The sequence below is a fragment of the Photinus pyralis genome, unplaced genomic scaffold (assembly GCF_008802855.1).
Source record: "Photinus pyralis isolate 1611_PpyrPB1 unplaced genomic scaffold, Ppyr1.3 Ppyr1.4_LG10, whole genome shotgun sequence".
In the NCBI taxonomy this organism is placed as follows: Eukaryota; Metazoa; Arthropoda; class Insecta; order Coleoptera; family Lampyridae; genus Photinus; species Photinus pyralis.
The window spans coordinates 19,803,591-19,826,255 of NW_022170250.1; the positions used below are offsets into that span (position 1 = coordinate 19,803,591).

The following is a 22,665-nucleotide window of genomic DNA, read 5'->3' on the forward strand; positions in this document are numbered from 1 at the left end:
GACCCCATCGAACGAAGATACAGAAAAATCAGGAGAAACGAGGAAAATTCGCAGATTATATTAAAAATGCAGCAAATGAAAGAATACCACAAAAACTCAGACAAAGTGAAGAAAGTAGATTTTTATCTGAAGAAAGTTGAAGAATCAGAACAATCTATTGTAACGGAAAAGTCCTTTGAGTTATAAGATTCTAAAAAATTTCAAAAGTTGCCAAAAATCGAGGAATTCGAAACTCAATAATCAGAAAAAATTGAAGATTTTGAAGAATCTGATAGTTGTGAAGAAATTGAGAAAGCGAAAAGAAGAATTTGGAACATCCGAAGAGACGAAAAATGTTCACAATCTGATTTTGAAGAACTTGATTCGTATTTTTTTGGTTTTGTTGATAGTGAAAAGTCCGATGGATATCAAAAATAGAAGTAACAATCCGAAGAAGGGAAATAAACCGACCAAAATTGCTAAAATGCGAAGAATCGGAATAATTCAAAGAGAGCTTGGAAAGGAAATAATCAAAAAAATGAAAAGATACGAAGAAAGAAATATCCCAATAATTTGTGTAAAGAATCTGCAGAAATGGCAAATTAGAAAACCTGAAAAAATGCGAAAAATACGCACAACCACAGCAAATTCAAAAGAATAGACAGAATCAGGAGAATCCATGAAGACTGTGAAGAAATTAATGAGTATGAAAGGCTGTAACCTTATGAAACCTGAGGAAATGGAGAATCTGACTTGTTAATATGGACAATCGAAAGCATCCGAGGGTAGGGACGAATCCGGAGAAAAGTATGAAGATTACAAAAAATATGAATAGTGCAGAATGCAAAAAGAATCGTGAAGACACTCGCTAATTTTTAAATCATTAATACCCAAACAATTTCAAGAATCCAATGCGTCCAAAAACACCCAAAAGAATCCGAACAATATAAGGGTTGGTGTATCCCATGCCTTCCTCCCTCCCAGTACTTTGGGCTCATAGGCTACAAGGGGTGTTGCCTGATCTGCAATCTGCTTTCTCTATATAGGAGTGAGAAAGTGTTACTGAGGTTGGTTTGAGCAGAGGTGTTCATGGAAATTAAAACAATTAAAAATAATTTATTTCGTAAACACACTTCGCTACCTCTACTGCTTATCTACACAACATACTTTTAACGTCGCTTATCTTCGCTAATCGTCGTTTATTGCTCCAACCAGGCACTCTCTGAAATAAAAATTGATTCTGAGTGCGCGTTGCATACAAGGTCGACTTTGCAAACACTGACATGCTGGGATTTTTACAGTCTTATTCCAGCGATCTTACCTAACTGCTGTTAGTTATGATTAGCTCACGCTCTATCTGTTGAGTCGGGAATGAAAACATAGATTCTCCGCCTGAGGAGAGACGAGATAAAATAAATATTTATTAAAAATAAAATATATTAGGTATATACAGGATGTACAATTTCTTCGTGGTCGTACACTTAAAACGCATCTTTTTTCATATACCGGGACGTAGGCGGCGCAGCGTCGGCGTTGTTAATCGTGAAAACGGACTCCCTATAAAGATTCACGATCAGCGAAATAGTCGTGGGTAATGGACGCCGCGCTGGATACTTACGCTACTTTGTGTTAGTGGTTAGTTCACGTAGATTTCGGCGGTTAGTTTTTTTAGTTTAAGATCGCCAGAATAAAAACTGTAAAAGCAGACCGTGAAAAGAAAATAGGGTGAGGGTATAAAGCAGAAGCTGGATAGAAATGCAAGGTACGTACAACAAAAATTCCACTTAATGATGCATCAATCTCCAGCTGAAAGAAAATCATCGATTATAGCGATGGACATTCCACAGGAAGCGCTCCCACAAATTTTGTAGACAAACAAACGTGCAGTCCCGAAGCGACAAGTAAACCATGCACCCCGTACGTACCTCGAATACGATATCGGATCAGTCGTCAGTTGACCTTGGTTTACGGGGCCGTAGATGTACTTGTTGACGAATTGGTACCTCGTCAGGCCGGTCGCGCCCATCGAAATCGCCATGTGAATGGCAAGATACAAACAGAAGAGGAGATACAGGACGCCGACGATCACGACGAAGGTTAAAGCGACCCATCCCAGGTTGAAATTGGATACCGTCGACCCGATGAAGTAGGTGTTGATCGCGATGACAACAGCGCTAAGTGTCACTGCAATCATGGTGTTGACCCTAGAAGTCATTGGCTGTAAAACTCCCGCATCGAAATGTCAGAACTTGAAACTTCGAAGTTCTGACTTGCCACATTATAGGAAAACTAATTTTCTGACTTAACCTAGGGAATTCTCACTTGAATTAGTAACTTTATCGGAATTTCTGACTTTTATCGGGAAATTCTGACTTAAATACTCAAATACCGAAATTCTGACTTGTCTAGGAAATTCTCTTTATCGGAAGACGGAATTTTTGACTGTATTTCGCAAATTCGGACTTACCAGAGTGACTAAATTTAAAAAGTTGACTTACCGAACTCTCGAACGTTTCCATGATTGAAAATCGAAACTTTTTTACTTTACCACGGAAATTCCGCGTTTAAAAACTCTAAAAATCAAAGGTTCTCACTATCATGTAATTTATAACTTTACCTCGGAAATTCGGACTCTTATCGCGGAAATTCTCGATAACCGAAGGCGAAATTTCCGACTTATCCTCGAGAATTCCCACTTGAACTCATAATTTTCAATTTTATTCGTAATTTCTAACTTTACTCCGTAAATTCAGACTTGGAAATCGAAATTTCCAACTTTATCTCTAAAATTCCGACTTGCACATTTACCTAAACTTCGAAAGCATGATTTGAAATTGGAATTTTTGACAACCCCGAAATTCGGACTTTGCATTATCGGAAATTCCGCTTTATCGCGGAATGAGAAGCCGATTTTATCTTGGGATTTCAGACTTTACCCGTAAATTCCCACATGAAGTCAAAATGTCCGAAATTTCGACTTGCGTGTGTTAACACCGAAATTAAAGTTAAATAAAAATTTTCGGCTTAATCCCAAAAATTCCGACTTAATCTATTTTGGAAATTCTGACTTACCAAAGTGACTAAATCCAAAAAGTTGATTTTTCCAACTTAGACACTTCCTTAAACGCATAACTTAAAAGTTGAATTTTGGAGAACCCCATTAACTTAAACATAAAATTTTCGACTTATCTCGGAAATTCCTAGTAATTTTGACTCGGTCTAGGGACCCAATATACTCAAATTTACCTCGCAAATTTCGGCACAATTTTAAACCCCAAAATAATGATTGCTTTCGGAGGATCCCACTATCATAAGTGGGAATTTCTGACTTTACCGCATAAATTTCAACTTTATCTCGGAAATTCCGAAATTATGACTTGAAATTGCAATTTTTGAAAACCCGCATACTTTAACTCCCAAATTCCGGCTAGGAATTAAAATTTTCTATTTTACCTCGGAAATTCCTACATATACACAAAATTTAAACTCCGATATAATGATTCCTCTCACTATCATAAGTCGGAATTTCTGACTACTTCAAAAATTCTCAGCATCGAAAGATGGAATTTGTGATTTTACCACGGAAATAACAATTTTTTTGGAATTTCGGATGATCTCAGAAATTCCCAGCATCGGAAGATAAAATTTGCAATTTTATTTCGGAAATTCTGTCAGAAATTCCCACCATCGGAAAATGGAATTTTGCCACAGAAATAGCAATTATATCGGAATTTCAGAGTTTACCGTGGAATTTTTTCGCGGAAAACTCAGACTCTGGCACCAACTTGAACTCCGATCTCGGAAATTCTAAGAAATTTTCACTTTTGCAAGGACTTTACCCCATAATTTCCAACTTAGGACTTTAACTCAGAAATCCTAACATCGAAAGTCGTAATATCTGATTTGAACTCGACATTTCTGACTAACTTAACTCGGAGATTCTCATCAGAAGTCGGAATCTGCGACTATATTTGGAATTTCCAACTTCACCTCGAAAAATTCCGACTCTTGAAAGTCGGAATTCCACATTTTTCTTGGAAATTCTGACTTACACACTGAATTTCGGGATCAGAAACAATTCCGCGCAACTCAAAATTCCGGTATTTGGAAGTCAGGAATTTTGACCCTTCGTATGGTGCTCGCTACTTACTTTCCATTGACAAAATCTCCCATAATCAGTCGGTTACTGGTAAACGCAATGGTCGGGAATAACGCGAAAGGTAACTGCAAGCTCATCACGGCGTTCAGAATATCGTTCATTCCAGTCAAATCGTCGATGCTGGTATAAAATGCGAGACAAAATGTGGGAATGATCGCAATGCTTCTAGTTAAAAGGACACGCTTCCAGCGCGCCCACTGCAAATTTAGGAACCCTTCCATCGCGAACTGACCGGCGTAGGTACCTGCGAACGATGGTTAACGATTCGTGCAATTACCGACCGAATCCTCACCTGTCATCGTCGAACTTTGACCGGCCGCCAAAATACCTACCGCCCAGATGTACATCGCCGCTATGCCGAAAGTGCAGCCCAAAAAGATTCCTCCCTTGTACAGGTCGGCCTCGACGTAATCGTCGTTCGCCTAGAATTAATTCGAGATTATTCGTACGAGCTCGTCTCATAACCTTAAATTTCGCGTATTGAATTGAGCTGGGAATTCCGGGAATTTTGAATTTGGGCCACTTTGGCACATCACAATGACCGAATTTTGAGTTGAAATTCTGGTCACTTTTACATTGACAATGATAGCTCAAACTTCTCGTGTAGAATTGAGCTCAGAATTCCGGGAATTTAGAATTTGGGCCAGTTTGGCACATCACATTGAATGAATTCTGAGTTGAAATTCTTATCATTTTTAGTCAAACGTCTTGTGTAGAATTGAGCTAGAAATCCGGCGAATTTAAAATTTGTGCCAGTGATCAGTGAATTTCGAGATGAATTTCTGAATTTGCTTAGGAGCAATTTCCATGTTTTCTTTGTTTGTTTTTATACTTACGGGAAACAGTGAAGTCACATTGAATTGTGGATACTGCTCGCAACTATCCCGCTAAAAAAGAGCATTAATAATGGAAAAGAACCGCACGAAAACCACTTACAAGCTGATTATTGGTAACGTGATATAAACCATACGCGAAAACTGCCACTACGAATACATTAATAATAAAACTAACAAAGAGCGCGATAGCCGCCTCAATAAAAAAATACAAATTTGCATCTCGCACTTTCGCCTTATCCTTCCTGTCGATGTCCCTGGACTTGACCAGCGCCGAATGCAGATATAAATTATGCGGCATTATGATGGCACCTAAAATTGGGGCGGCCAATAGAAAATTGTCTCGTTACTTTTAACGCCGGACCTACCGACAATTCCGACGGCTTGCAAAAGGGCGGATGAATCACAGCCAGCGCACCAAGGGATGAACATCCCCTTGACCAGTTCGACTCCGTCCGGTTTCGACACGAAGAACTCGTACCCGAAGGTGACGGCCATTACGGTTATTAGAAAGCCGAAGAAGAGCTCCAACTTTCGTAGGCCGTACTTGTCCAAAAAGAGGAAGGTGAACGTGTCGACGATCGTGATCAGAACGCCACCCCACAGCGGGATTCTAAACCAAAAGATCTATTTTACAAATTTCGAAATACAAAAGGGCGCATAGTGAGCGCAAACAATTTCACGGGCATAATTTTAGGGGGGAGCATTGTTATACAACCAAGTTTATCAATAATTTGCACAACGTTGGGGCTTATAATTAATTACTGAACACATATCTATAACAGCGCAAAAATGACTCTGCCGCATAGGCGCGCATAATTGCCATTGGCGCAAATAAATGGGAAGTACATTATGGCGAAGTTATATCATTGGATATATTTCAATCGAGCGCATATTTGGCGCTGAAGTTACCATATATGACACTTACAATTTATACAAGGGCAAAAACCGTATTCCAAAGGCGCAAAATTCACACTGCGCATATTTGCCGCTTAATTACCATAGATGACACCATTTATAGAAGGGTAAAAACTGCACGGCAATGGCGCAAACCAGCGCATAATTGACATTGTCGCAAAGAAATCCAAGTACTGATAACTATAGTTAAGTTAACGCGGAGTGACAAAGTTTGTACCAGAACTTGCACTATGCAGGAGCATAATTATTGGATAGATTACAGACTAGCGCATATTTGGCGCTTAGTTACAGTAATAAAAAGGTAAAAACCGCATTGCAAAGGCGCATAATTGATATTGTCGCCTATAGTAAAGTTAGGCGGGGTGCCAAAATTTCTGCCAGAACTTGCACCACGCAAGGGCGCAAAGTGGAGCATAACATTGGATAAACTCCAAACTAGCGCATATTTGGCGCTTAGTTACCATACATGACACTGGCAAAAACCGCATTGCAAAGGAGCAAACCAAAGCATAATTGATATTGTTTCAAAGAAATCAAGGTACAGGGTGTTCCATGTTCGGCACTTATAGGGTAACTCTGTAATTGTTACTGCCATTAAAAAAGTAACATAGGCTTCATGTACTCTTTTTGGGTCAAACTTGAATTCTTAAAATCAAAATTTGAACATTTTGCGCTGGGGGAAAATTAAAAAATTGTTAATTTCACAATGACTGCACATGTTCTTAGTTAAAGAGAACCTCAGAAATGTTTATTACAAAACCTTCTATCAGTTGCCGAAATAAGTCTACAGGGTCAGGTAAAAAAGGTTCTCAGACCTAACCTCATTTTTGTAAATGGAACACCCTGTATATTTTAACTTAAAAGATAGTATATTATATAACATAAGGAACTCGATATGGGATGATATTCAAAAAGATTTAAAAAAACGTAGGTTTTTAAAAAATTTCAAACAATTATTGAATTTTATTAAAAACATGTAATCTTTCTGAATCAATACTTAATTTTGTAGTGTTATATTTTTGAAAAGAGAATTTCATCTTTTTTGATTAAAATATACAAGGTGTTCTATTTAAAAAAATGAGGTTAGGGCTGACAACTTTTTTACCTCATTCCATATACTTTTTTGGTTGAGGTGGAGGAAATTTTAATATGAGAGAGACCTCAACGAAGGGAATAGTTTCCTTCCATAACCCCCCCCCCCCCACGGCGCTTATTCCCCAAATGTCTACTAGGACGGAAAAATTCAATATGTATTTAGGATAACCCCCCCCCCCCCAAGCACCAATTTTATTATATGGCACTTTCCGACATATGTAGATGCAAAATATTACGTTACTTACCATTAAGAAAATGGAGGGAGGGGTGGAGCAAATCCTCCAAAGGCTGATGCCACTCTAATGAAAGGTATTGATGGCAGGGTAGTTGTATTTCCATCAATTCGCCTCCCCCCTCAATGGGGAGGGGGGTCACAGACTGGATTCAAGAAATTCCATTAATGACATTACTAGGAATGCCAGGGGGCGTTGTTCACATTTTCCATTAGGGCGCGTCGTCCTCTTAATTAAAAGTCGACAAAAGGAATAGTTTCATTTGAGAAATATTCAAGTTTACCTCCCTCCCCCGTTCCACTCATTATCTAATACGGTGCATTAGCCCCACTGGGGTGGAAGGTGGGGGAAATCCTTCCGAGGTATGCCTTCATGGACCGCTAATGAAAGGTCTAGATGCGAGGAATAGATTTCTCCCACCAATTCCAATTCCCCCCCCCCCCAACTCTTTACACTTCCAGCTAGGGTGGATTGGATCCCTTAAGACTGATTATGGGAATGATTGTGGTAGATGATAAATGTCTGCTAACTGTTTGGGACACTAAACACAGTGAAAAGGGTGGAGGGGGCAATTGGGGGTGGAGAATATTCTTCTAGGTATCCCTTCATGATACTCTAATGAAAGGTCCAGATGCGAGGAATTGGTCACTTTCACTAATTCCAGTTTAACCCCCCTCGCCTCCCCACATTATAAATTAGAGCGGTAAAAAAATTGAATTGGGACAAATTCTAACCGCGAAAAAAAGTACTATTTTTGCATTGGACCTACGCTTTGCTTGAAAGAAGATAGATGGCGATCGCCGTCCCGATAACCTCCTGCATATCGGATCCAATGATGGCAATCTCGATCATAATCCACAGTAACATCCTGGGCAGCTTCCTGTACTGTCTGTGGCACATCTCGGCGAGATGCAATCCCGTGACGACTCCCAACCTCGCCGACAGCCTCTGCATGAGCAGCCCGAGGAACGTCGCACTAAGTAACACCCACAATAACTTATACTGCGCGATCGTGCCGCTCTGTAGGTCGTTCTCGATGTTGCCCGGGTCGAGGTAGGCGATCGACATCAGGAAACCGGGTCCCGTAAACGCCCATAACTTTCGAAAGCTGAAACCCGTCTGAAAACAATGCGCACTATTTCACCTCGCCCGCTGTTAGTCGAGCTTACTGTCTCGGTTTCGGGTATGTTGATCCGCTCGTCAGCGAAATAGGTCTGAACCGGCGTCAGTAGGGTGCTCTCGCTCGGTATGGAGCTGCACGAGGCGACGATCGCCGCCGGTACCGGCCTGTCGTCCGATGAGTCACCGGAGTCGCCGGTTTTGTTATCCATGATAGCCATGGCTGAAACAAACGACATTTCGTTTAGCTCTTCCTTGAAAAGTCAAGTGACGTACAGTCTGAACTTTGTAATCGATAAGATAATCACATACGCGTCTTTTATCTAAGGTACCTGACTCTAATCGTGGGATAGTATTGACTGATACGCTGTAGGTAAAATAAAACTGAATCACTTTCGAAATTACCTCGTTACCTTCAGTCTCGATTGTTTATTGCATAACGAAACTAATATAAACAATTTTAAAATCTCCTGAATGTTGTGATTGGGCAACTACTCTCATGGTCACTCGAGGTACACTTCTAATTACATACCTTGTATATAGGACTGCGTTGCAAATCACTGGTTAATTAATTAACTAAAAAAAGAAAGCTACCGATTTATTTAATTAAACCATTTTTGCTACTGCATCTGATTATCACCACTTCAGCACGTTTCGTAAAAGAATGGACTATTTCTCTACGTCGTCATAAATGGGAGAGCCCCCCACCACGTCAATTACTATCGTTCCGCTGATAAATCATACTTTATCAGTTATGCAAGCGATTTATTACAAATTGTTACATTCTCTCGCTTTGTTTGAGCTAATTTCGTGATGACAAAGCGAAAGACAAAGTAAAAGGTTAAAAAAAACTGGAATTTTGATAGGTTATGTTGTTTGTTTTTGTCGGCAGTGGCGTACGCATCTGAGCCCACTTTTTAAGGCAGTGGTGTAAGTGCCTCGGCTAAAAGTGGGATAAAAAATTCCCCCAAATTTAATAGCGTGCATTTATGAGAGCTGTTATTATTTATTATATTCACATGGAAGTATGCGAAATCCCAGAACATTAAGGTCGGGGAAATTCCCTTTATTACGACAGCTTTAAAAATAGGTAATAAATTGAAATAAAAACGTAAGCAAATGAACGACACGAGTCACTCGTATCCGAAGTGATCGAGTAATGTGATTCTACCTTTACTGCACCGAGAAAGCATCGGGAAAAGTACACAAGTGCGTGGATTACCGCTAAGGCGCCAACTTAACTCTGATATTACGTTTTTCGATCGATACCCGTTACCCCGGATTGATGATCTACAATCCCGTTTGTTATTAGGTCTCCGTGAAAACAACAGACCCGGATAAAACAGGATTCTTCATTCCTTTTGGCATCTATCGTTTCCTTTGTATGCCCTTTGGGTTGCGTAATGACCCGTCGACGTTTCAAAAATTGCGAGTGCGGTAACGTGGGTGAGGCCAGCGCGGTCGATTAGCCTCTGGAAGATGGCGAGGGCGTTTTTGAGACCAAAGGGCATGCGGTTGAGACGGTACAGTTTAATGGTTTTCCGAATTTCCTTGGTGAGATCTGGGAATGTATTGATCTTAGTGCGCGGCACTACCTCTTGGATCCGGCGGTGGAGTATGCTCACGTGGAATGTGTTCCTGGGGAATCTTGGCGATCAGGGCGCGCTTCTCGCTGATGAACAGGTCGGTCGGTTTCATCGCCTGCTCCGTCGCGAAGAACTTCCCTAGTAGTCGGTGAGTTGGGATGGTAAGGCCGAAATTTTCTTTGAGGAGAGCGACGGCTTCATCCCACGAGGTGATGGTTTCGCACCTTACCACCAGGTTCCCGTTTCCCTTGCAGAAGCATCGCTAGCAGCCCTTTGATGGAGTTGTCCTCAGCGATGCACTCGCAGTCTTTGTTCACGGCGAGGAATGCGTGCACATCTTCTGCGTCTCCCTGGGCAGGCACTTCGACAACGATCCCCTCAGTGCCTTCATCGTTGCTCGATCAAGACTTGGAGCTGGTTCATGGCGAGGGTGATTGGGGTTCGGCCATTTTGGTTCTCGACTGCGATCTCGTGAATGGTGAAATCTTGAGACCTTTGTAATGTTCCTAGGGGGGGTCTATCAAGCAGACACGGAAAACGTTGACTTACCCTATACTTACGGTTGGCAACTCTGGCCAAAACTACAAACAGAGCCACCTACCTTTCAAGTCGAAACGTTGTTAGATTCGCGACACCTTTGAATTTGGGTGGCAGTCGGCTCGATATGGGTGGAACGAATGGACTCCTACGTTGTGTAATCGGTTCTTTTATGTGTTGGGACGTGAGACATAATCGGGAAGGGAATTAAATAAAAGACAGAACTTTTGTGCGTAACAAATGACAAGATCAAATAAATATATTAACGCACACACAAGACCATGCCAGGGAAACCTTCTCCGGGACTAAAACCCTGGCATAGGCCACACAAATACATGAAATAAATCACCTACACATAAATGAAACATCTCAAATTGTATGATAAAAATCAGATAATCAAATCAAATGCAATTAAACAAGTTCATAAAATCAAAATACACAAGACATCATAAATGCAGTGGAAAACATGATAAATCAATTCAGTACAAAAACACATCAAAATACCTGTACGATCAATAGAGATAACACAACTCGTCAAATAAACAAACTGCATGTACATAGGAAACATGTAAATGGTGTGGCTCTACTCCAGCCTTCCGTTAACATAATTTAATTTAACACGAAAGGTACATGTGAGAATGCCATTAGTCAAAAGCAAGTATTCATGTGAAAATCGATTATCGCTCAAGCAGAACATATTTTAAATAGAGGAAATGTAAATGAGAGGGCCCCCACTCGTATTGCTAAGATGTTAAGAACTACAATCCGCACGAGACGAGTAGGCAACAGATACAGCGAAAGATCTAACTGCATTAGTTACCTACTCCACGGAGACAGAATTACCCACTCGCACACACAAACATCGAAACATCAAATACAAGAGCCCCACTTCGTATAGCTAACGCACAAGAACTGTAGCGCTCCACGAAACAGAAAGTAACAGATACAGCGAACAATCAAACTGTATTAGGTACTTCCCTCACGGAATAGTTACAGGTCAATCGAACAGAGCAACATCACACCGATAATCAACTCTCATGAATAACAGAAGTAAATACTTAATTAAACAAAATAATGGCATAATCATCTGTATAATATAAGACACAAACATGATTCATCTAACGGTACTCAAAACAAAGGCATGGAGTACGCCATCATTCGGATATCGTAGTTTATGCAAAATCAGCAAAATGTAAATATCAAATTGTGGCAAGAAATTCAATGATTAAATAGCTAGTACAAGAAAGAATAAAATGGTTACTACCTGTAAATACACCTCAAAACACCATCACCAAAAATAATCAAGAATAATAAAAAAAAACCGGGAAAGCGTGTGCCTTCCGTCGACCTCGTCGCCATCTTCCTCCCATTCTCCCCTAGCCTCCTTACCAAAATCCCCTAGTATTCGGCATCTGCGCAAAACGGTCGTTGGTTATATACAGAGCATATTATATTTTTGTTTCAGCTGTAAACGTGTGTTGCCTAACCATCAGGGTGGATTATCACACCTTCTACTTGGGCTTCAGTTGTTGGAATTGTTTTGGTATAATATTTTATTAGCCACGATGCGAGTTGTCGTAAGTAAGAACTTATCTATGTACACTAAACTAATATATGTACACACTTAAACACAACATTTTTCTTGAGTTATTAGAGTCACAGAATTTAAATTCGCCCGTTTAAAAATTCCGCTATTGTTCGTATTTACCGTAATAGTTTCTGAAACGCTTCTGGATTTTTACCTTTATGCCCCACATGAAACCTGCCTATCTTCCATTAGCGAGTCCCGCACAGGCACAGGGGATAAAGTTGAATTTTTCTTGCACGGTTGTTGTAAATTGGACATAAAAAGTGGTCTCATTATTTGGCAAGATTTATTAATTTTGTTGGGGTTGTGCTACGTGGGCGACGATCCTGACTTTTTAAATGCATTTGAAAACTTAAGGCGCCTGTGACTCGTGGGATACGGTGTGATTGTCTTAGGTTACAGGAAAAATACTGTTTGTGTTGCAGTAGTTGTTATCTGGGTTGCTGCGTGATGTGGAATGCGCAGAATAAACTCCGCGTGGACTTGATTTATATCCTCTGATTCGTTTGAGCGAAGAAAAGTTCTCTACTACATGAGCCAAGAAAATCTAGGTGTGTTGTAATCATATCTTAAAGTAACTTGCAACCTAAAAATCTGTACATAATGCACTTTTTAATCTGTTGGTACACACATCGTTTCATAGTTCATCAAGATCAAAACAAACATCAGTACGGAATTTTCCAATTTAAGCAATGTAAATGAACTTATCACATCAAAACAGGGCATAAGATCAATTAGAAGGCGATTACAAGCAACTCCAAATAGTCATGATAACCAAACCAAGCAAAACGCTTATTAATAGTGATTAGTTTAATTAACTGTGTTGCCTTTTGCACTCAATGGCACTTATTCGAATTAGATTCATAGGATTGTTCGCGATTTTTTGAAGTTTGGAACGTAATTGGTCCGCAAACGGATCCTTGCGCAACTCCTTAGTGAAAGGATTGAGCGTATAATAGTTGCAATGCTGCAAATCTCAAGCACCCATTTCCCTTTTAAATCATCCTAAGCGATCAAGCCTTATTGCCCCATTTATCAATCAAGTGTCAAATAATCCAACTGATTGTGACAAAACTGAGATTTTGATGGATATTGGGTAATCGGAATGTGAACTACTAAAAACGACATCCACTAAGAGTTCTGTGGCGATATACCCCTGCGGTTAGGCAACTCACCATACATCTGAAAGAATGGCGATATGGGAAAAAAATACAAAACGCTCTATACAACATATACCTATACCTTTATATTGTTTATTTATATTGCCCCATTGTTCCATTTCTTTTACCCGCATTTTTTCACCACTCCGTTCTCTTTGCCCCCTCGCCTACCTTTCTTTTTGCTCTCTTTTCACGGTATCAACGAAAAAAGTAGAAACATGAGAAGGTGTATGCCAATAAATTTTACGTCTCCTATGATCCTGACACCGAGGACGCGCGTGCTGGAGAATGTGGATCAGGAGTATTATATTTTCCACCCTTCATGATCTCCTGACCTTGACATTACAGAAGTTTGTATAAAACAAAAAGTTAGGGATCAGGACTCAGGAGAGCATGATACAACAGAAAGTCTCTGCCAATCCATTTTACACCGCACATTTCTGCGATACTGATACAAAAGAGGTTTGAATCAGGCGAATATAATACACGACAATAAATTATATACCATCTTGAGGTTTTGTAACCCTGATACTTGGTTGCAATTCGTATTAGGAGAAAATATACCAAACCTACCGCAAATTTATACAAATTTTAAATAGAACCTACCCACACACTGAAAGAAATTCATGCAGAGTTCACCGAATCCACATACAAAATATAGAGCGACTTCACAGAATCCCATGGGAAAGTGTACGCTAATAAACTGCATCTCTGTGACCTTGATAGTTATGTTTATAAAAGAGGAGTTCGTATTCTCAGCAGATACTGTGTGAGAACAAGTACGCAAAATGGATTTGACGTTTTCTTGAGTTTCTGGAGTCCTGCTACTACAATTTTTATTGATCGCCAAATACCCCCTAACGTAGCATGTTCTTCTGTTAAAAATCATTTATTCTATTGATACTTGCTCCCCTCTTAAAAACCGTAGTAACACGATCAAGGAAGCTCCAGCTGAGAGACACTGATGTATTTTGTTCTCCTGATGCCAATTGTTCTTTTAACACTGTTGTTGTGCTAGGGTCACGGAAACACCATAAAATTAAGATGGAAATTAGTCTTGCGGTTCTGTAACCCTGATAATGCAATTTTGGAAGTAAAATTTGGATCAATTTGCACTTGCAGGTGTACGTCAATATGTGTAACATGGTGCTATTTCACACTTTTTTGGACTACAATATCCCAACACGAGAATTTTCTATGGAGAATATGTGCTTGGCCAATAATTTTTTTTTTGGATTCATGCGATCCTGATATTACAATTTTAGAAGAAGCGTGTGTATTAGCTCACGAATAAGTTCAGATCAATAGATTGTACGTTTTCCTGCACTTCTGTGAGCCTAAAACTACAACTTTGAAAAGAACAATTTTGATCAGGAGAACATGGTAGCATGAGATTTGTTTTACAGTGCTTCTGTGATGCTGATGCCACTATCATAAGTGAGAGGTTTGCGCCAGCACAAAATAATGCGTCTTGATAGCACGTTTTGCTCACAAATTTATTTGATCAGGATCACAGAAACGCCTCAACCGAGACAGTTCCGAAGCGGATGCTGCCATGTAAATCCTAAGATGAATTATTTATAGACAATAATGCTAAACCCTTGTTAATTATTTTGTTAATTTTTATTGTTGAATATTATTTAAATAAATAAATGCAAATAACTTTGTTTAACGCTCTTACCAAAATTATCTGTTGTTTTTATTAATTTTTTTTGTTTCGGCTTATCTTAAAACATATAATTTTGCGGGGGGTGTTTCAATCAAATCTATAGTGATTAAAAAACGATTATTTTTTACTTACCAGGACATTGCAACTACGCAAAAACTGCCGATTAAAAAAAATAATTATTGCAAATTCTCCGTAACGCGCACTCTAAAGGAAGTAGTAGAACTGATGCTCAAAGCCATTAAAACCTACCGATAAACTTGTTTACCGGAATTTACCATTAACAAGTAATTTTTCTGTGTAATAAAGCGCTGATAACAGATTTTCGCAGTGTGATAAGTAAATAAAGGAGTTTTTGTATGAGATTTTACCTCATTTCCTAATTAAAATGCTTGTACAACTAATATTTACTTGCAAACTTGCAAATTTCATTTACAAACTTATCACATAGACATCGATGTTAAAACGAAAACTAAACACAATTCAATTTGTGTAGGTAGTAAAGAGAAGCGTCTAGAAAATTCTCGAGTGGCCGCTTTAAAAAATTACATCTGTTCCCGCTTCTATCTATACAGTAACCTTAACAAAAATGATCGTATGAGTGAATAATTTTAACCTCCTAGTTTCTCTGTAACCCTGATGCAAGTTTTAGAAGATAAACCTGACATCAAGAGAATATAATTCGCCCTAAGTCGTCTGTTAACAGGCCATTTCATATTTACACTTAGCATTTCGGAAATCCTGACAGATTAAATAGTATCAGGGTAACAGAATATTTCCCATTTATAGTTTTATACGTGTCTGCAATCCCGATACAACAATCTTTGGACAGAGGAACATAAGAGGTCATACGTATGTAGGTAATAAATGCATTATAGGGCTTCTGTAACCTGATGACACACGAGAGAAAACACGTGGATTAGGAGTACAGGACACGTTAGATGGGATCTATCAATAAACTGCGCCTTAGTTCCGCCCTCTGTCCATTTCTGTAGTCCGATACAGATCACAGAAGTGACAGCAGGTAAGTATAAGCCTTTACGTTTCTGTGATCCGAGCCGAATGTGTTTTTTGGAGTAAACCGTGGTACTAAGACAGCATACGGCTTTCTCTGATTGGTTCCTACCTTAGTGTCATGATCAAAAGAAGGTGTAACATTATACACCTCCTCATGCATTATTTTGTCCTGATACAATGTGGCATTATACATACAGAAGAAGTTGTAAAATTTATTGGCGCACACTCCCTGCATTAAATTTTCCTAGTCAAAGCTGTGTTAAATGTAGGGAGGCACTTTGTCACAATATATGTGGTTCTGGTACCACTTAATTCTGGCACCTTTCTTCGTATTGCGTTCTCCTGATGCAGCGGAATTGCCGTGACAGGGTCACAGCAAATCAAAAAGATGTCAAAGTTGTTGGCGTACACCTTCTCACACATGTTCCCTGATCCAAATTTTTGTGTTAAAAAAAGCGGAACGTCGAGGTACCAGAAATACAATAATCTGTTAGTCTGCACCTTTTTGCGTAGTATGTTCCTTTGATTCACATGTTTGTTTTAAAAATTACACTATCAGGGTGACAGAAACGAGACGCCTTGTAATTCCGATGGGAGGTATTTGACGAAATAATTAATCTTATGGCGTTTATGTTCTCCGTACTACCTTTAGAAATAAGGTTTGGATCAGGGGAGCATAACCAAGCGGCTCTGCGCAGGTGAGACCTCATTTTCGCACTACTCGTCGTGGGAATTGTATGGAAGGTTTCAAACCAAAAAAAAACTGGACTCCTCGTGAGGGACCAAGCGTCTCAGGTCGGAGGCAGTACTCCAGGATCTGCCTCAAGGCAGCCCGTGAAGAATCCCAGAGCTTCTGGATCGATGAGCAAGTCGCTGCGGCACGGCTAAGTGTGGCCATCGCTCCGAGGTGGTCCCGGAGGACATCAGTCGAAGTGTATTATGGCTGCATTGAATGCAGTTGATGACTACATGAAGGGGCGGGGGGGCTTTCCACGGCTGCCGGGGTTCCGATGGAATCCGCAGGGTGCCATTGTGGCTGAATGCGAAGACCAGTGGGCTTTAGACTGGTTGGAGAGGACCGTCCCTCTTACTAAGCCCTGGGATGGCGCGTCTCTGAAAGTGCGGAGGCACCTCCCTAGATTTCAGGACGAGCCTATGGAGGACGTTCTTCCGCAGGGAGGAACGTAGTAGAACCCTCCTCGCATTTGGTGTCGATGAAGCATCCTAACAATTTGTATCACGGGAATATGATGCGTGAGGTGTTCGATATCAGTAGAACATGCTACGCTAGAAAAAATTGCACACTTCCGTGCGTTTCTGTAATCCTGATACAAAACCATTAAAATAACAATTGGTATCGGAAAAATATAGTGAGTAAGAAGCGGCGTCACTACATTTTACATTTTTTTCACCTACACGAAACCCAATACTACCTTTTTTAAAGTGTCGGTCCAGAAAATATAGTACGCGCCACAGTTTTTGGCCACACACTTTCTGAAAGCTGTTATTCTGCAGAACAAAATAATGTTTATTATTTTTTTTCGTCTGCCGGCGAATTACGTAATTTTTGCAATCGCGTGAAATTTCAAAACCGCCAAGTGGCATTCCTTTACGAGGTCCAGGAGTGTCGATCCGATGATCGTCCACCAATTATTCGCATTTTAAGAAAATTTTGCTCTTTCGTCCAAATGGACCAAATGTACGCTTTCCCGTACGCTACCCGTTTTATTTGCGCTTCGCTATTTATATTGCTCCGTAAAAAATCACAACGGACCCAACGCAAATTTTGCGTTAGCGTCGCTTTTATACCAATAGCAGACCGGCATTTTTTGTTTACTCTGTGCTGAAATGGAACCACCGAACCGGGAGTTCGTCGTCTAACAACCTGCTATCTATACGAAGCGGCACATATGCAATCAGGAGAACACAATGCGTGAGAAGGTGTACGCCAATTAACTTTACAAAAGAGTGGTGCTGGTCTTCTCTAATGAAGATATTAACTAAAGGGCACTTTGCAAGATGTATTTTTCAGCAAGTCTCTGAAACCTCTGAGACTCGACCCCATCCAGTATACCAAATAATATCACGGCATGGATGCACAGGTACACACAAAAAACTAAGTAAATGACTAAAAGCAAGATAACTGGAATCAACAGGAATAAATTAGAGATGTAGATTAAGGCAGTGTTGCACACGAATGCCACGTTAACACACACCACACCCAATCCAATAACTGACGACAGTACAATGCTGAATCTAAAATAGAAACGTGTAGTTAAAGACCATCATCAGGGCAACTCACTTGCTGTTAGTGAATTCGCCCATAATTTTGCTGCAGCTGGTAAACGCAACAGTTGGTATCACTGCGAATGGTAGCTGTAAACTCATGACGGCATTTAAGATGGTGCTTGCGTGCGTGAGGTTCTCCTCGTACGTCAAGCAAAAGACTGGAAAGAGTGAGATGCAGCGAAGAAGAAGCGAAACCTGCCAGCAGCTCCATGCCTTCTCCAGGAAACCGTTAAAGATTAACTGACCGGCGTATGTGCCTTTAAAGTTGCAAAACATTCAGTTCGGTTTCTTCAACTCTTCGATTACCTGTCATTGTGGCACTTCGACTGGACGACAGGATTCCCACTCCCCATATGTACATCGCTGTCAACCCGAAGGTACAGCCGAGGAAGATCCCTCCCGTGTACAACGTGGGCTTTGCCCGGTGCTCCTGGAGCTACAACGAAAGTCCAGTGCTTCAGTTCGGGTCGGTACACTTACCAGAAGAGTAGATGTGACATTTAAATATTTGTGCTGAGCGCAATCTTGCATCTAGGAAGGAAGGAAGAAAGGATTAGTGCTGTGGTGGTCCTATGTGATCCTACTCACGATGTTGTCAGCGGTCTTGTGGTACAGGCCCTTCCCAAACACGGACACAACAAACAAGTTGATCAGAAAGCTCACGGTTACGGCAATCACAGCCTCCAGGAAGAAAAACGAGTTGGCTTCCTTCACGTTTGACGATTTCGACCTGTCGACCTCCCTCGACTGCACCAGGCCAGAATGAAGGTAGAGGTTGTGGGGCGTCATTATGGCACCTGAAGTTAGAGCGGGTTACGGAAACGTAGCAGTCGAAGATTACCGACGATTGCGACTGCTTGGAGAACTCCTTCAAAGCCGCACTGGCTGCATGTCGGCGTGGTTAGTCCCTTCAAAATGCCCAAAGCGTCCGGATCCGATATGGAGAACTCGTATCCGAACGCAACCGCCATTGTTCCAATGAGAATTGCGAACATAACCTCCAATTTCTCCAGGTTGTGCTTGCTCAAGAAGCGGAATATTGGAATATCCAAGAGGGAGATCAAGACTCCGGCCCGTGGTGGTACGCTGAAATTGGTGAAACTGAGCTGGGGGATGGATAAGGAGGGATACGTACCTACGATTTGAGAGCAGGTGGATTGCGATCGCAAGCCCGATCACCATCTGCATGTCGGAGGCGACGACCGCAACTTCCATCATGAGCCAAATGATCAGGCGGGGAACTCTCTTGTAGTGCAACCGGCACAGCTCGGCGAGGTGCGATTGCGTCACCACTCCTGAAAGTCTGAATTGCAAATGAGCCGAGGCGAAAAGCGCGATTACCTAAACGCGCGGAAAGCCGTTGCATGACCAGTCCGAAAACGGTCGACACCAACAAAACCCACAGCAGCTTGTACTGTACCAAGCCGCCACTCTCCAGGTCGCTCGTGATGTTTCCCGGATCGAGAAATCCGATCGAGACGAGGAATCCGGGCCCCATGAACGACCAGAACTTTCGGCAACTGCTGGGGCGTTCCTTTTTGGGCGAAGATGGCACAAGGGGTTTCTGTTCGCCATGGTCACCGTCAGTTCCCATGGTTTGGCTCACGTTTCACTACATAATGACGCTTTTTCTACATCTTGCGGTTATCAAATAGAGGAAATCGCCCACTATTGTTTGTATTGAAACCACGTCCTTTTTCAAGGTTTTTGTTTTAGTTTTTTTATTTCAATAGAATGTGTGTTCCAAACTGGGAGGCGCGCCCCTTGCTTCCATTGCATCCCCTTACCGATCTATTCGTAGATACACCCTTCTGTTTAATATAAGAAGAAGCGGGTATTGGTTTCAGAAGATCGAGAGAAGACGGCATTTACGATCGGATCGGGATTATAGCATTTTGGGTTGTGTAACGCACCCGCAATGTTTGACAGTCTCGTGAAAAATGTGCTAAAAGGGTTATCATGGAAAACTTGTTTACCTGGTCGACATTATTGTGGTGGAAAAGACCTTCGAAGACCGCATAAGGTCTGACAAAGGATTCGGTCGACCAATCTAAAACTTTCTGCTGTATTTTCCAGAGTACTTATAGGTTCAATGTTGTGTCGGACCGTGTTTCTCGGTCTGTACACCTATTACCGACGGTGTGTAGAGGGTTTTGCCACAATTGCTAAACCTCTGACTTAAGGTGGTTACTAAATTTCAAAAATCCAGTAGGCCACTTTGCAAGATGGACTCAACTAATACAAGAACAGGACTTCACCATCGAACATAGAGCACTGACAAGCCATTGCACTGCCGGTTGTGGGCAGAAGTAGAGTGTAGAATGACGTGGGGGGACGCTTCCTGGTAGTTGCCGTGTTGGCTTCTGAACAAGAAACTGGCCCGAATTTGAAACCAAGAGGTGGCACTTCAGAACGATCTAAAGCGTACCCTGGAAAGTGACGATGGCCAACAACAGAAGTCACAGTTGGTGATTTCGAGGAGTATAGTTCCATAAGTCTTGAAACAGCTGCACGAGGGAATTAGTGATGGCCACTTTGGAACAAAGAAGACACAGGAAAAATTATGCCAAAAGTACGTTATTAGGCGATAAGGACGTTGAAGAATGGTGCAGTAAATGCCCAACTTGCGCCGCTAGTAAGGGTCCACCTCGGGGTCCACGTAGCCGACCTATGAGACAGTATAGTGTGGGAAGCCCATTTGAAAGAAATGTAATTGATATAGTGCAGAGGTGAAAAGTAACTGTATGAATCAGGACTTTGGAGTACCAGTGATAGGGTGAAATAAAGTTGGTCTGCCACTCAATGATGACTCCCAAATATTTCACTGACCTAAACAGACCCAGTTGACGTCCTGGAAGAGTGAGCCTTTCAAGGTCCGCCCTTCTTCTATTCGTAAATGGAACAACTTCGGTATTTTCCGTGTTACCGGAAAGACCATGGCTACTGCACCACCTGTTCCAGAGCCCCCTGCATGAGCTCTTTCACGGTGTTTGGTAACTTCCCCGCTTATCCCAGTGTATACGCTTCCTCCTTGTGTTCAGAGTGTGAAGGAACCCGTCTAGTACCATGCACCACAGCAGTGGAGACAAAACCCCACTCTGCGGACAACGTCTAGTACCGATGAGCTCATCTGCGTCATCCCCATTGAGGCTATAATGACTCTGTCTCCGAACATGACTCGGATCCATCTTTCTATTGACCCATCAATGCCAAAGCTTTCCGCAGCATCATTAATTGTGTTGTTAAACGCACCCGATATCTAAAAACACTCCCAGGGCAACCCCCTCGCAGACGTTCATTTTCACTCTGCACATAAAGCTGTGTCGAATGGTCTCCGTGAACATACCAACCCCGTAAGCATGTTGAAACGGTGTCCGTTAACTTGGCCCCCCCCCCCTGAGAGATTTCATAGTCGTATTATTTTGAAATGAATGCGCTCGTTATGCGCTCATATGCGCCACCGATAATAACTCTTGCGCCATTATCGTTTTTTAGAAATCCGAAAAAACATTTGGGGGGGCCAAGTGAACGTAGCCCCCCCCCAGTACGTATTTTGTCCCTTGTAACTAGGTCACCTGATACATTTGGTTATGCGCTCAATTGCGCCACTTGAATTAAAGCTAGCGCCATTACGGTTAAGCCGTGACAAATTTTCAAAAAGTGGGGGGGGGGGCCAACTTAACGTTTTTAAAAGTTACTTTTTTTTAACATCTTTTCATACGAAATTGTACTCTCAGGTATGCGCTGAAATGCGCCGTAAAAACATATCTTTGCGCCATTATTGTTTTTGGTTATCCTTAAATATATTTGGGAGGGGGGGGGCAAGTGAACGGAATCCCCCATAACGCATTTTGCTACCGGTATTTGTGCCACTTGATACATCTGGTTATGAGCTCAATTGCGCCACTTGAATTAAAGCTAGCGCCATTACGGTTAAGCCGTGACAAATTTTCAAAAAGTGGGGGGTCCAACTTAACGTTTTTAAAAGTTACTTTTTTTTAAAATCTTTTCATACGAAATTGTACTCTTTGGTATGCGCTGAAATGTGCCGTAAAAAGATATCTTTGCGCCATTATTGTTTTTTGGTTATCCTTAAATATTTTTAAATCTTTTCATACGAAATTGTACTCTTTGGTATGCGCTGAAATGTGCCGTAAAAAGATATCTTTGCGCCATTATTGTTTTTTGGTTATCCTTAAATATATTTGGGGGGGGGGGGGCCAAGTGAACGGAATCCCCCATAACGCATTTTGCTATCGGTATTTGTGCCAATTGATACAGCTGGTTATGAGCTCAATTGCGCCACTTGAATTAAAGCTAGCGCCATTACGGTTAAACCATAAAAAAATTTTTAAAAAAGTGGAGGGTCTAACTTAGCGTTTTCAAAAGTTATTTCCGGAAGTGCGTCCATTTTGAAAATATTTTACATCGATTCGGCCTTCGGAGTAACTCCTAAATACAAATTTTTTAAAACCTACCTATTTTA

The 22,665-nt window shown here is 41.2% G+C and overlaps 2 protein-coding genes across 7 annotated transcripts in view; one reads left to right on the forward strand and one right to left on the reverse strand.

Annotated features, from left to right (window-relative positions):
* Positions 1-22,665, forward strand: part of LOC116161281 (synaptotagmin-7) — a 650,310-nt gene that overhangs the window by 126,722 nt on the left and 500,923 nt on the right. The gene's annotated exons all lie outside the window — the stretch shown is intronic.
* On the reverse strand, positions 1,076-9,171 carry LOC116161272 (protein Malvolio-like). 5 transcript variants are annotated; one of them, XR_004143387.1, is made up of 12 exons: positions 8,869-9,171; positions 8,387-8,559; positions 7,987-8,336; positions 5,340-5,584; positions 5,075-5,283; positions 4,975-5,025; positions 4,431-4,560; positions 4,130-4,382; positions 1,905-2,183; positions 1,750-1,785; positions 1,301-1,536; positions 1,076-1,201 (listed from the first exon to the last, which is right to left on the reverse strand). XR_004143387.1 is itself a non-coding variant. In XM_031474584.1 (11 exons), the coding sequence occupies exons 2-10, from the start codon at positions 8,555-8,557 to the stop codon at positions 1,764-1,766; spliced, it is 1,710 nt and encodes a 569-aa protein (XP_031330444.1). In that variant the 5' UTR covers positions 8,558-8,559; positions 8,869-9,171; the 3' UTR covers positions 1,076-1,201; positions 1,750-1,763. The 5 variants fall into 5 exon arrangements, 4 of the variants coding, with proteins under 4 accessions (XP_031330444.1, XP_031330443.1, XP_031330441.1 ...); XM_031474584.1 differs by lacking the exon at positions 1,301-1,536; XM_031474582.1 differs by lacking the exons at positions 1,076-1,201; positions 1,750-1,785 and adding an exon at positions 1,598-1,673 and having other exon boundaries at positions 1,480-1,536.

Excerpts from the sequence above, each read along its gene's own strand:
- LOC116161272 (XM_031474581.1), bottom strand. The coding sequence starts at position 8,557 with ATGGCTATCATGGATAACAAAACCGGCGACTCCGGTGACTCATCGGAC. Across the intron at positions 5,585-7,986 it reads TATCTTCTTTCAAGCAAAGC|AATCCCGCTGTGGGGTGGCG; the intron begins GTAGGTCCAATG and ends CTTTTGGTTTAG. Across the intron at positions 1,537-1,904 it reads GATCCGATATCGTATTCGAG|GGAGTCCGTTTTCACGATTA; the intron begins GTACGTACGGGG and ends GAATCTTTATAG.